Raw genomic sequence first — 14,041 nt, 5'->3', positions numbered from 1 at the left:
ACGAGCCTTTCACCGCCGGGCGCAGATTTAAAAAGTATTCGGCGCACCAGGACTGGAGAGATGATGCTAATGCTGAAGAAGGAACCGCACAAGAGAGGCACCTCTTAAGGTACTAGATCAGGTGTTGCGAGGAAGATGCACCAAGTGCATCGATCCGCCTGTGAAAGGGTCCGGCAGGCACGAAGATCGCCACGATCAAGCTCCGGTCAACAAGGCGACTCCACACTCCAGTCGACAAGATCAGAGTAGACTGGTTAATGTGTCCGCTCAGCATGTACGAGCCGCCAGCGGCGTGCTTCCAGCAAGGACAGAATTCGTGGGAGTGTAAATGCCCCGATAGGATTAAACTCTGCAGGAAGTGCGCAGTGGAAGGCCGGAAAGGCCATATCGCCAGGAAAACCCACCACCAAAATGCCTGATTTGCAAAGCGAACAAGGGTCACACGAGGGCCGGGCATGAATGTCCAGGCACGTGAGGAGGACAATAATGCAGGTTATACAGCTAAACCAGAACCACTGTGAAGCCGCACAACAGTTGCTGTGGCAGTCAGTCTCGGAGTCAAGTACATACATCACCCTACTATCGGACCCGATAACGGGAACTAGGCAGTGGATAAGGCCAACCTAGCGGCGATCTGTAAAACCGGATCCATTGGGACTGCACAGAAAAACGCGTGCAGAATGTAACAAAAAACATTATATCCAGTGATACAGCACTACAACCTACATTGACGCAAAACGGATTAAACCTAGAGCATACTTTATTCACCATATTTTTTTTTGTAGTTTTTTAGAGTTCTAGAGCACATTACTACATACTAAATCGTCATTCAATTAATATAAGAAATCCGAACACTCGGAAAGATCATACTAAAGTACTGTAAAATTAAATGTAGCATCTCCGTCACTTCTCGAAGAACAATAGACTTACCTATTTCGGTTCAGATTCTCCGTTCGACGAACGTCAAGACGTTGTTAGTTAACTTAAGAAAGAAAATACGCACATCAAATCATCTCCGGACAAAATGAGTCAGAATCCACCGCTTTAAGAGTTCCGAATTCCCAGCGCTTGCTCCAGCTCGGCGCGCTTCTGGTTGACCTTGGTGAAGAAGTACCGGGACACGGCCTCCTGCGTCCACGGCTGATAGTAGAACTCAGCCCGGCGTTCCTCCTCCGGGTTGCCCACGATGTCGGTCATCGTCTTGAGATCCCGCGTCTGCGAAACGATCCACTTGTGGATGAACGTCTGCGGATCCTTGGCAAAGCTCAGGAAGAACTCCCGGTTCGTCTTGAGCTGGTTGATCGTTTCGACCGTGTCGTGGATCTTGCTGTCCAGCGTTTGGATCTCCTGCTGGGACGCCGTGCTCAGCAGGAAGTTATTCATCTGATTCTTGAGAGTGTCGTCCACCTCGACGTCGATGTCGTAACAGGCCGTCTGCTTGTTCTCCATGCCACCTTCCACGGTGATTACGTGGTTGATGACAATTGGATCCGGTGGGTGCAGCAGTGGGTTCAGGCGCTGCGGAATCTCCGCAAACTTCATCCGCTGGCAGCCGAAGATCTGCTCCAGATACTTGTCGCACGTGATGTACTCGCGTTCATGGGCATCCTGGAGTTTGTGCGTCTTGATGTATTGCCACAAGGCGGAGATAATGACCGGACGAGTCTGGGTATGAACTCCCAAAAGACGGGCCAAACGCGGATCCAACTTGAACTGCAACGGCTGGTAATCCAGCAGCAGCAGAATCGTGCATCGGACGTTACGATCTCCAGGGCGCTTCACCTGGAACCCGTCCGTTTCCTGCGTGGAATGCGTACGATGCCACTCGACCAGATGATTGTCCGGCCCATAAAGGTCCTTGTCCAGCTCAATCACCAACGACTTGAAGAAGCTGGAGAACTTCCGCTTGATCTTGTTCGGGTCCGACTTGTTGTCCTCCAGCAGACGGCCCTCCACTCGGAGTTCCCAGGACGCAACGGAACTCTCACCGCCCTGGTCACCACCTTCGCTTTCCTTGCTCGGATAAAAAGTGTTGGAAATGAAGATCCTCAACTTTCGCTTCTGCTTCATTGGACGCTTCAAGGCCTCCTGGATGTCCAGCCGCTTGCGCATGATCGTTGCGTCCAACTTACGCTCGAACGCCAACAAGTCCATGTAGGCTTGCGATTCTGGCACCAAGTCGCGCACCTTCTGCGGAAGAATCTTGTCCGCAAGTTTCTTCTTCTTCTTTGCCGGATAGTCACTGCAAGAGGAAGAAAAGTTGTAAACAACACAAACCCTTTTGATCGACGGATACTCACTTCTTCGGCGGCGGTTGACTCATGGTGCTGCGGTTGTCCGCCGGACGCTTGCTGCCTCCGGACGACCCGCTTGGCATCGGTGAGCCGCGCATACTGCCGGCTTGGAAACCCGGTTGCATCGGCCGCTGGTGCATTGCCGGTGGATTCTGCGGGGGCGGTCCACCGGGCATCTGCGGAGGCGGAGTGTAACCGCGGGGCTGCAAAACAAAAATCCCCCATCAACTCTCATCATGGAATCCACATATTTTCAACAAAAATTTTCTCCCAAACTTACCGGAAAGTTGTTACCAGGCCCGTACGGACGCATCCCGGGCGGTGGTTGACTGGGCTGCCCGGCCGGCGACGGTGGATACCGCTGCGGGCCGCCGGGAGGACCGGGCGGAGCGCCACTGGGCCCCGCTGGTGGAAAGCGTTGCGACATTCTTTCGACCCTCGCCGCTGCTGTTGGCAGTGAAAATACTCACTTTTTCCACCGAAATGCGATAACAGGGTGCGCGAATGAAACGGCCAGACACTTTTTTACCGGAAAATGGGCGAAATTTTCACGAATTTTACGGAAAATCAAGCCGCGACGAAAGTTTTTCCACTCTCAGGATGCGATTTTGACAACTCAACTCGGCATTTTGTTTTCCACACGCACACATTCGAGAAGGGGCGTTACTGGCGTTACCCGTTTTAATTGTGAGACGCGGAGGAGGATTTTGGTGTGCGCAATTTTTTGAACAAAAATATATCAAGCATAACTTTTCAATCCGACGTAACTCACAAATCTCGCGTTACATTTGAAAAGGGCCTATCCCTAAAACATAAACAAATCGATTTTGATACCACACGCAGAAAAATAAATTGTAAATACAATTAAATTCTAGTTCAAATCAACCGATTTTTCAGTTTACTATAGCGACAAACTGATTTCTAGTTTAAACTAAACTGTCTTATTGTTTGATAATACAAATATTTTCGTTTGTCGAAATTTTTGACAGTTTGTTAAAACAAACAGAGATTTGGTATTTTAAACATGAAATAATAGATTGATTCAAACGACTGCACTTTTGCCACTAACAAACCCGGAATGTTATTGTGTTGGTGACGGCAGCAGCTGTGGTAGCTCGGAAATCTATTTTTAGACCATCGGTAAGCGGATGGGGAGGAGAACGACTAAAAAAAAGTCGAAACCGAACAACTTTTGGTGGATGCTGTCGTGAGTACCTGCGCGTTATCCATCACGACCAAAGCTGCACTTGGATGTTGGCGTGATGGATTTGCTGCACCTTCTTCGTTGTGGCGATGTTGGGGTAAGCATTTTATAGATGTGTGAGTACTTTCGGACCATGTTTATGGTTTATATTTTGTTGAAACAAATAATTTTTTTGACATTATATGAAATGACGGTAATCGGTTGTTTTTATCGATAAACTCTAAATGAAAACAATTAAATATAACTTTGGGGCTTGTTCACAAATGTCATAACGCTCGAGGGGGTGGGTGGGTGTCCTTCGTGGTGTGACAGCCCGAACAAATTATTTTTCTTTCCATACAAATAGTGTTACGAAGGGGTGGGTGGGTGTCAAAATAGGTCAATTTTGGCGTTATGATATTTGTGAATGAACCCTTGGAATAAGTAAATTCTCAGTTTGAAAATCAACCATGCGTTTTATTGTTTTAAACAAGCGCCATTTTTCTGCGTGCATTCCATAGCATCCCCCAACAGTAACATACTGTGGAAACATCACCCGCCTAACCGTTAGGCCAGTAGTACACAGGGTCAAATATTTGACTAGGAAAGAACTCAAGAAACAACATCAGTTTGACACTAATGAAAATTTGATCGAGTCAAACAAGATGTTTGAGCATTGGTTTCTTTTCGGACAAATATTTGACCCTGTGTACTAGCAGCTTTAATCTTATCAGAATAAACCCCACCTTCAAAACGGCCGATCATTGCTTTTTTTCCCAATCATTCATAAGCCCGTGCTCCAAATGGACCAGTAACGGTAAAATTTTGTTTTCATTTGTTGGTCCTCTCGTTTAAAGGGCCGACAACCGAAAATTTTCGGAGCGGCTCTCGGGCCGAGTGCCGGGAGCGAGAATTCTCTCTCTCAAAAACGGCCAAGCCTTGATACGATGTCAACAACGGACTCACCCGGGGGACCAACCCACGCTAAGAATATTTTAGAAAGACTCACAATAAGGCGTTCACCGGGTGAAACTTTTCAAATTAGCTTAACACGTTTATCTATAATTTTTCATACTTTTTTTGATAACTTTTAATGCAAAATTGATTATTGAGGCATAGATCCCAAGTAACAATCAGCATGCCTTGAAGGTTTATTCATGTTTTATCCTGGTTTTATACGAACATGTCAAAAAGCTAGTTGTTCTAAATTATGTCGTTTTCGTTTTTGCGGTGGTGCTACACCGGTGTAGCACTTTTGCACCGAAAGTGTTCGTTTTTGATTTTCGTGCTACACCGGTGCAGCACTTTTTCTGCACCGCGCATGATAGTGTAGCACTCAAAAAATCGGGAGTGTAGCAGGTGCACACCATGTCCACCAATCAGCGTTTGCAAAGTTGTCAATATTTTGGTGTTTATACACGCACACCAATGCATACTTCACCGAAAATGTTCGTTTATTCAGCGAAAAGTGTAGCACGAAGCGGTGTAGCACCGCCGCAAAAACGAAAACGACATTAGTTTTATGTGGTAGTTTTTTACTTTGAACCCCTTGCGTTCCATAAAACTATCATATAACTTCTGCTATAAACATCTTCAGTTAAAGACTTGCAAGTAGACATTAATTGGGTTTATCACTTGTTTTATACCATTTCAATAAAACTTGCATTTGCGGTTGTTGTCGGAGAGTTTTTTTTGTAAACAAATACACAAAACTGTGAGGCAATGAATAAAACCAACAAAAAATTTCGTGGCCGTAACAGAAACCAAAAAAATGCTGTGATAAAACTACTAGTTCTATCTTGAGCTCAGTTATTACTACCTCAGGAGGGTTAGCCATATTGGAGGAATCATCAGGAACACAGAGTTTTATCAGAAAAATATGTCGCCTAGCCGGGATAATTTATGTAAATATAGAAAAAATATTACTCAATTTTATGATTTCACGTACAGCTTAAGATCAAATTCAACCATACAACACGTTTCCGTCATTTTTTTTTGTTAGAAAAATTACATTATGTCTTTTAAACTCTGCTGTTTAAAAAAAACCAAGGGGGAGGACAGCCCGATCTGGTATCAAAATTAATAAAATATCAAAAATATTAATCCTAATATTCAAAAAATCATCAGATATGCCTTGCTTTTACGCATTGTTTATAACTGACACTTACAAAGATAACCAGCGTTTTAAAAGTACAGTTGTGAAACTACACCCGGAGCTGTTCAAGAGTGACTGAACACCCCGTGGTTGTTTTCTAGAAATAGCCGAGTCACCTAATCGTCTGACTCAATAACCGAAAAACAAACCGATCTCGGCCTCTTAATAGCTCTCTAATGCATTTTCCCAACTTGTACTTTTCGTCAAGAAACCACAAGTTAATTGTTCCCGATCGTCAGAACAAACACCGTTCTTTTAGTTGCAGACTTAGCAGCTACAAAGCTGTAATTTATTGATTTAATTTAGTTGGTTTGTTGGGGTCAGTTAACAGTTCAGAGTAAAGTAATAACTTACAAATTCAGTATTTTTCGGTCACTTTCCTGGGTGTCAGTAACCGGGGAAAACGTGGGTTGTACAATCTTGACGGACTGGACTTTTCCTTTACTGTGCGGTGCTGACTGTAGCCGCAAACTGATACGAATTATCATGCAAATTATCGAAATATTACACCACTATTCACTATTGACGCTTGTCAACTAACTATGCACTAGCGAAATCTGAATAAATCTGTCTGTCTTTGTTCGGTCGGATGCTGTCCGATCTGTCAGTCCACTCGGTGACAGCCGCTCAGTTGCGAGGGAACGGACGGTGGTTTCACTGTTGTTTCGCGGTCAACAGTGTTGCCGGTAACATTCCCCGCCCCGTGAACCACTTCCGTTTCCGGTGCGACTTCATCCGCCTTCATGTCATTGCTCGAAACATCTGGGACTGCTAACTTCACTGCCGGCCTGGCAAAGACTCCTCGAGCTGTCTCTACTACTGCACTCCGAACTTGACCTGATTTGTCCGGAAAGACCTCCAGAATCCATCCTCTTTCCCAACTGTTCCGTCTCTGCTCATCTATTATCACGACCATGTCACCAGGCTCCAAAGGCTTCACATTCTCGAACCACTTCGTCCTCCTTGTTAGCATCGGCAAATACTCCAACACCCATCTGCGCCAGAACTCGTCCACGATGTTTCTAGCAACTGACCAGCTTTCTCGAAGACTGACGGACTGATCGACTGTAGGCTGCTTGATGCCGCTTGAACCGTAGAGCAAGAAGTGATTCGGAGTGAGTGCTTCTTGATCTGCTGCATCCAAGGGTACATAGGTCAGTGGACGACTGTTAACGATGCCCTCTGCTTCCAACTTAATGGTTTCAAATACTTCGTCACTCGGATGATGCGGACTGTCGGATATTGCTGCCATTGCCACTTTTACAGACTTCACCATTCGCTCCCACGGACCTCCCATATGCGGGGCTGCAGGAACGTTGAAATGCCACTGCGTACGGGCGTTGGTGAACGTAGCCGCACAATCTTCGTTGATGGCCTTGGTTTTCTGGATCTCTTCTGTCAGCTGGCGGCTGGCTCCCACAAAGTTGGTACCGTTATCCGAGAATACTTCCATCGGGGCTCCTCGTCGGTTCACGAAACGCCTGAACGCCATTACGCAAGACTTCGTTGACAGACTGTGTGCTAGCTCCAGATGAACAGCTCGAACTGTGAGGCACGTAAACAAACATATCCACCGCTTCACAATACTGCGACCGACTTTTACTTCGAAGTGACCCAGGTAGTCCACGCCGACGTACGTAAACGGACGGATAAAGGGAGTCAGACGAACTTTCGGTAGCGGTCCCATCATCGGTGGAACTGGAGCTGCTTTCTTAATCTTGCAGTACTGACAGCTACGACATACGCTCCGCACTACTGTTCGCATCCTCGGAATGTAGAACCGTTGCCTCAACTCGTTGCACACTGTCTCGGTGTTCGCGTGCAGGAACTGCTGGTGAAAGCTGAGCACAACGAGGTATGTGATCCGATGACTTCTCGGCAACACGACTGGATGCTTCGCTTCGTATGCAATCGATGGAGCTTGTTCGATTCTGCCGCCAACCCGTAGAACTCCTTTATCGTCCAGAAATGGAGACAACGCACGAATTGAACTGCATTTTGCCACACTTTGTCCTTCTTCCAACAGCTGAACTTCTTCCGGATACGCCTGTGCTTGCGCCTGTCGCCAAAGTGTTTCTTCAGCTTTCGCAAATTCACTCTGGCTCAGTACTTTAAGCGATCTTGTCCCGCTCGTTGAATGCTTCCATACTGCTACAGCTCGGTGAACATATGCTGTCGCACGTAGCAGTCGGTTCCAGTGGGAAAATCGTTCAATATCTATCACTTCCACTACTGTTCGGTGTACTGCAACGAGGCGAATTTCTTCGGTGGTCACATCTGCTTCCGCTGTATCTCCTGGCCGTTCCGTAGGCCACTGACTTTCCGGATCATGCAGAAATGCTGGACCCTGGTACCAACGGCAACCCGGGTCGAATGAAGGCCCCCCATTCCATTTCGTGGCGTCGTCCGCAACATTTTCGCGAGAAGGAACGTAGCGCCATTCATCCACACTGGTTAACGACAGTATTTCGCCAACACGGAAAGACACGAACTGATGATACCGACGACTATCGGAGCGAAGCCAAGCAAGAACTGTTGCTGAATCTGACCAAAGGAAACGTTTGTGGATATCGATGCTAAGGGCTGAGCAGATGTTCTGTAGTAGACGGGAACCCATCATGGCAGCCTGAAGCTCCAAACGTGGGATGGATAGCGTTCGTAGAGGTGCAACTTTTGTCTTCGCTGCAATCAACGAACACTGACTCTCTCCGTCCACTGTCGTTCTAAGGTAGGCCACACACGCACAAGCTGACACGCTCGCATCTGTGAACCCATGGACCTGAATATCGCTGACTTGCTGCGGACAGAAATCCTTGAAGAAGCAGCGAGGAACGTTCACTTCGTTGATCTGCCGGTACTGTTCGATCCACCTTATCCAAAGCTCACGTGGCTGGTCCGCAATAAACTCGTCCCAGCTAGTACCTGTTCGCCAAATCTCCTGCATCAGGATCTTCCCTTGGACGACGAAGTGTGCAATGAATCCTAAGGGGTCGTAGAGCTTCATCACAATACGCAGGACTTGTCGCTTCGTTGGTGCTGCCCAATCGGCACCTAATACTTCCTCCAATCCCTGTTGATTGAATGTGAATGCGTCTTCCGACGGGATCCATGTGACGCCCAGAACACGTTCGCATATTCGGTCTTTGTCTACTGGCAGTGGTTTACTGATCGCTGCACTCGTCTCTCCTAGTTGGTCTAGCACTGCTTTCTCGTTGGACAGTATCTTCCCAAACTGGAAACCGGCTGCTGCATGGATATCTTGAACTTGCTGTACCAACTGTACTGCTTCTTCCACCGAGTTGACGCTGTCGAGGAAGTCATCCACGTAGTGGTTCTTGGTCACTGCTTCCACTGCTCTGGGGTATTGTTCGCTGTAGTCAGAAGCATTCCAGTTCTTCCCAAACTGCGCTGTACATGGCGAGCTGGTTGCACCAAACATCGCCACGTTGATCACGTAGACTTGTACTTCTTCCTCCGGATTACTTCTCCAAAGAAAGCACTGCGACCATCTGTCTTCATCGCGAATTAGGATTCGGAGGAACATTTCCCGGATGTCAGAGCACACGGCAACTTTCCCTTGTCTGAATCGCAGCAAAACGTCCACTAGCGACACAAGAAGATCAGGACCCTTCAGCAGCATGTCATTGAAGCAGACTCCATGGGCTTTCGCGGCCGCATCCCATACCATCCGAATTTTGCCAGGCTTCTTGGGATTGATAACTACTCCCAGCGGTAGAAACCAGACACGTCGAGTATCCAGACTGCCAACCTCTTCCTGTGAAGCCTTACTGATGTACTGCTTTTGTTCTAAGCTGTTGATCTGCTCGTTCACTCTCTGTCGAAGTTCCGAATCTCTGGACAGACGTTTCTCCAACCCCAGGAGTCTGTTCATCGCCATCTTGTAGCTCTCGGGAAAGTGCATATTATCCTTTCGCCACAGCAAACCAGACTCGATTCTTGTTCCTCGGCGAACTGTAGTTGCCTCCAATATACTGCGGGCTCGCTGATCTTCGTCGGACTCAAGGTGCTTCGTGACCACAGCTTCTTCGACGGCGAAAAACTTCTTCATCGAGTCGTACAGATCACTGTTGCTCATCTCCTGACCGACGTGTAGATTCAGCTGTTCCACGGATCCTTCACTTCCAGAATTTCTTCCGTAGACGCACCAACCGAGACGAGTTTTCGTTGCGACTGGATCGCTTCTTCCGCCTTCGCGAAGCTTCAGACTGGTGAGGAGATGCACGTGCTCGATGCCGATAATCATGCTGGGTTTCGCATTCACATAACTGCTGACGGGAAGACCTTGTAGATGTGGATAGGATCTCGACAGATCGGAATAGTTCAACGTTTGACTGGGAAGTCCTAGCTCACGCACCGTCCGTACGTTGCTCAACTGGAAGGTATTTTGTTTCCCAGCTCCGGATAACTCCACGTTGACCCTTTTAGAGCTCTTCTCGTGTCTGCCGATCTTCCCTGTCCATCCTAACCAAAGGTTGTCCGGCTCTCCGTCAATCCCCAACTGAACTGCAACTGCCTCTTCCAGTAACGTCGACGATGATCCGTCGTCCAGGAATGCGTATATTTCGATCTGTTTCCCGTCTTCGTAAATCGTGACTGGCAGATAACGGAAGAGAGAAAACGACTTCGTGTGGTGATAGTTGTGCTGTACCGCTTCGGTTGGCTTCGTTGTCTCAGCGGATTCGCTTCGGCTTGTCGGGTTACTGTGCAGCAGCATGTGATGACGAAAACGACAGCCGTCCACGCCACACTCCTTTTTCGAGTGGCATGGCCATTTCCGATGAGGAACTAAACACAGACGACACAGGTTCTTCTGACGCATTGCTTTCCACCTCGCTCCGATATCCAAAGACTTGAAACCGGAACAGTTCAGGATCTGATGATTGTCCTTTCCGCAATACGAGCAGGCTTTTGAAATGGTCCTTTCTGTCGTGTCCTTTTCCTTCCTGGCTGCATCGGACGATTCGTTGGCGTGAGTGAACAACTTCTCCCTCGGCTTCGACTTCTCCACGCGAACTTGCTTGTGCTGGTTCTGTGCGCAGTCCACGTCGATAGTGAGCTCCGACGCCAAGTTCACAAGGCCTGCCATGAAACCGTTGAATGTCGCCAGGTTGACATATGCAACGCCTTGCTTGTAGGTTCCCCACTGCATCTTGAGAGATGTGGGCAACTTATCGACCAACTCCTGAAGCAGCATTGGGTTCGCCAAATGTGCTTGCTGATCGGCCAAGATGATGTGGTCGACCAAGTTCTGAATGGCCAAACCATAAGCCACAATCGAACTCAGGTTCTCCGCTTTCGGGGCTGGCACGTTCCTCACTTTCTTCAGAAGCGAACTGATCAGAATTTCCGCTCGCCCGTAGAGTTTGTGGAGCGTTTCAATCACATACGGAACTGACGCTGGTAACAGCAGGCGACTTCGTACGGCTTCCAATGCAGAACCTCCCAAACTTCGCTGTAGACGGGCCAAATTCTCTGCATCGGTATATCCGCATACCTCCGTAGTGTTCTTGAAGGAACTGTAGAAGATAGGCCACTCCTGGGGATCGCCATTGAACTTGGGCAACTCACGGGGCATTACCTGTCGCGCCGCAAGTTGGGCACTTGTTGGTCCCACTGCAGGACTCGATTGAGTTGCATTCGGCAATCCGGCTCCCGCTGTTGATGGTCCAAAGGAATTCATTACTGGAGAGGTTGACGAATAACCTAAGGGTGCATTCCCGTGGAGAACTGCTGAACTATGCGGAACTCCTGGAGGTGGAACACTTCCGAAACAGCTTTGCGATGGATTTACTCGAACGAAGTCTTCTGAAGCTACTGCATTTGTTGGTGGCAGTTGTGCTATAGGAGCGGCCGTGTAGTACGGATGACTTCCGTATACTGTTGACATCAGACCGCTCGAACCCACAAATGCTTGCGATGATATACCCGGAGCTGAAGAAACTATTGTATCCCGTGCAGCAAATGTGACCGAGGGTAAAGTCACCGCCATAGAATCGGTATTTCCGACTCGAATATCCAGCAATCTCGGAAGAATTGCACTGATATCTGATGAAGCCACTGGTCGTTGCGGAACTGAAGAAACGAAACGTTCAGCTACTGATGCTGGAACAGAGGACACCACTGGAACTTCTTGTCCAGATAGCAACTGCTCGTAGGATTTCGCCAAATTTGGAACATTCCCAATTGTTCCCGAAGCAGAAGGACGCGGTGGATTCACATTTACCGGAACAGAACACTGTGACGAGCTATTCGGTAACGAAACTACTGGTAATTGCGATTCGCCCATCACAACGGGTGATTGAACTGATTCACTTACTGGGTGAACCGGCAGAGCAACTTTAATTCCCGACGACGATGGCTTTGGCTGTCCAACATCGCCTACCGCAGCTCCCTTCAACCACTTTTCCAACTGATCGCGTTTACTCTTCACACTTACTCCGGTTCGTCGACTTCTTCCGCTAACTCCACTTCGCTTACTCGATGCATCTTTCTCGTCCGCAATCTGCATCAGTAGTGAGTACCTCTGCTTCAAATACTCCTGCTCTTCATCCAGTTGCTTCAGTTTAGCTGCTTCCTCCATCTGCAGCCTCTTCAATCGAGCTTCTTCTTCTCTTTGTTGCATCTGCAGCCGCGCTTCTTCTTCCCTTTGTTGCATCTGCAATCGTGCTTCTTCTTCTTTCTGCTTCATCTGCAGCTCTTCCTCCGCCCGCAACTTGTTCAGCCTCCGTTGGTCCTCTAGGTGCTGCAGGCTAAGCTGCAATCGTTGAGATGCACGACTACTACTTTTACTCACAGACGATTCATTGAACGACACTCCCGATTTTGATGTTACATCGGTGCCGTCCCAATCGGCTAGACAGTCACCGCACTTCCAGCTTTTATCCGCGATTGACTGATTTACACCCGCGCACTGAAAATGTACCCACGATTCGCACACATCGCAACAGACCCAATTATCATCTCCCAGTATTTGATTGCATTTTTTGCATGGGTTATCAATTCCCCCCGTGTTGGTAACATTCTTGCTCTTTTTCGGCATTATTTAATCTAACTTCCCTAGCTAAAGGGTAGTACGCACCTGATAAGTACTGTGGAAAAAGATAGGCCAAGGAACGGTCAAGAAATGATTTCGCTGTTAAAATTTCTTGAGTGGTCCGCAGCTGGAAAGAAATGAAAATTGTGTAACGCTCGTAACGCCTGCCGGGCAAATCAAATGGAGCTGTCACTTTTCCTTGCGGAAAAATATTTCGTTCAATTATTCCTCAAGGAAAAGTGACATTTCTTCCCATACTAATCAGTTGTCAAAATTCCTTTGGTAATTAGAGGGATTTTTTCTGGAGTGCTTTTCTTACCAGGTGCGTACTAGACTTAAACTGTCTACCGAACAAGCTTACTAAACTGCCAAACTGCACGGGCCACTACTGTGGTGCGGGATCCGAGATGGTAGCAAAAAGAAAACTGTATACTGACTTGTTTCACTGCAATCAAACCCCCGGCGGCGACGACGACGGCGGCGGCGGTGTGATCACAGACAAACAGACATATTACTTAGAAGAAAATTGCTTCAAAAACATCGTTTGGCATCTCACTAGCACCCTCTATAATGCTCAATCCGAAGCATTCATTTGCAGGTGTTGCTTCCCTCGGCTCGATGTAATAATTTTGCAGGTGACGACTCCCTCGAGACGTCATCCATTCATAAAACATGAATGAAGGTTCATGATTGAGTCATTTTATGTAAACATTGATCGGCGTCGCGTTCATTTCTCTCCAAAATTAAGAGGTGACGGTGGCACAGCAGCGCCACCATGACACTTGCGAGCACAGCCCGAATCACACTATATTTTCAAAATGACCGTTAAATCGTGCGATGATTTCGATTTGAGTAGTATGTCTGTTTGTCTGTGGTGTGATGTTGATGATCTTCAATCGTGGGTCGTTCAGGCGGCGGACGTCTTCCCGGTTACCCAAGTAACCACGGTGCTGAAGCCTTATTGCATGCAGATATACGGTGTACTTAGAGCAATCATTACTTTACATGCAAACTTAAAGTTGATTTAAAGTGGAAATGGGCAATTATGCGACTGCTTCACGATTATACCAGTATAATCTTAATTTGATTCTATAATTGCCCACTTCCACTTTAAATCAACCTTAAGTTTGCATGTAAAGTAATGATTGCACTAAATACACCGTATATCTGCATTCAATAAGGCTTCAGCACTGTGGTTACTTGGGATATTCTCTTCGGCAGGGACCAGCGATGGGCAACAAACAATCATCCAACCTCGGATGAATTTCTTTGTAGAATGTTCCCGATCGTCAGAACAAACACCGTTCTTTTAGTTGCAGACTTAGCAGCTACAAAGCTGTAATTTATTGATTTAA

The 14,041-nt window shown here is 47.4% G+C and overlaps 2 protein-coding genes across 2 annotated transcripts; both read right to left on the bottom strand.

The window, feature by feature from the left end:
* Positions 1 to 742: 742 nt before the first annotated feature.
* On the bottom strand, positions 743 to 2,931 carry LOC109401917 (brahma-associated protein of 60 kDa). The gene is made up of 3 exons (XM_019674537.3): positions 2,575 to 2,931; positions 2,301 to 2,497; positions 743 to 2,242 (listed from the first exon to the last, which is right to left on the bottom strand). Exons 1-3 carry the CDS (start codon positions 2,719 to 2,721, stop codon positions 1,045 to 1,047), a joined length of 1,542 nt encoding a protein of 513 aa, XP_019530082.1. The 5' UTR covers positions 2,722 to 2,931; the 3' UTR covers positions 743 to 1,044.
* Positions 2,932 to 6,236: 3,305 nt separating this feature from the next.
* Positions 6,237 to 13,173, bottom strand: LOC134287762 (uncharacterized). The gene is made up of 2 exons (XM_062850785.1): positions 13,022 to 13,173; positions 6,237 to 12,713 (listed from the first exon to the last, which is right to left on the bottom strand). Exon 2 carries the CDS (start codon positions 12,690 to 12,692, stop codon positions 6,237 to 6,239), a length of 6,456 nt encoding a protein of 2,151 aa, XP_062706769.1. The 5' UTR covers positions 12,693 to 12,713; positions 13,022 to 13,173.
* Between the last annotated feature and the right edge of the window lie 868 nt (positions 13,174 to 14,041).

The sequence above is a fragment of the Aedes albopictus genome, chromosome 1 (assembly GCF_035046485.1).
Source record: "Aedes albopictus strain Foshan chromosome 1, AalbF5, whole genome shotgun sequence".
NCBI classification, from domain to species: Eukaryota; Metazoa; Arthropoda; class Insecta; order Diptera; family Culicidae; genus Aedes; species Aedes albopictus.
Note: the sequence above shows the minus strand (reverse complement) of the source record. Positions and strands in the feature narration are given on the sequence as shown.

Coding starts and splice junctions, on each gene's coding strand:
- LOC109401917 (XM_019674537.3), bottom strand. CDS start 2,721: ATGTCGCAACGCTTTCCACCAGCGGGGCCCAGTGGCGCTCCGCCCGGT. Junction 2,498..2,574: donor GGCCTGGTAACAACTTTCCG/GTAAGTTTGGGA, acceptor TTTGTTTTGCAG/CCCCGCGGTTACACTCCGCC. Junction 2,243..2,300: donor AGTCAACCGCCGCCGAAGAA/GTGAGTATCCGT, acceptor TTCCTCTTGCAG/TGACTATCCGGCAAAGAAGA.
- LOC134287762 (XM_062850785.1), bottom strand. CDS start 12,692: ATGCCGAAAAAGAGCAAGAATGTTACCAACACGGGGGGAATTGATAAC.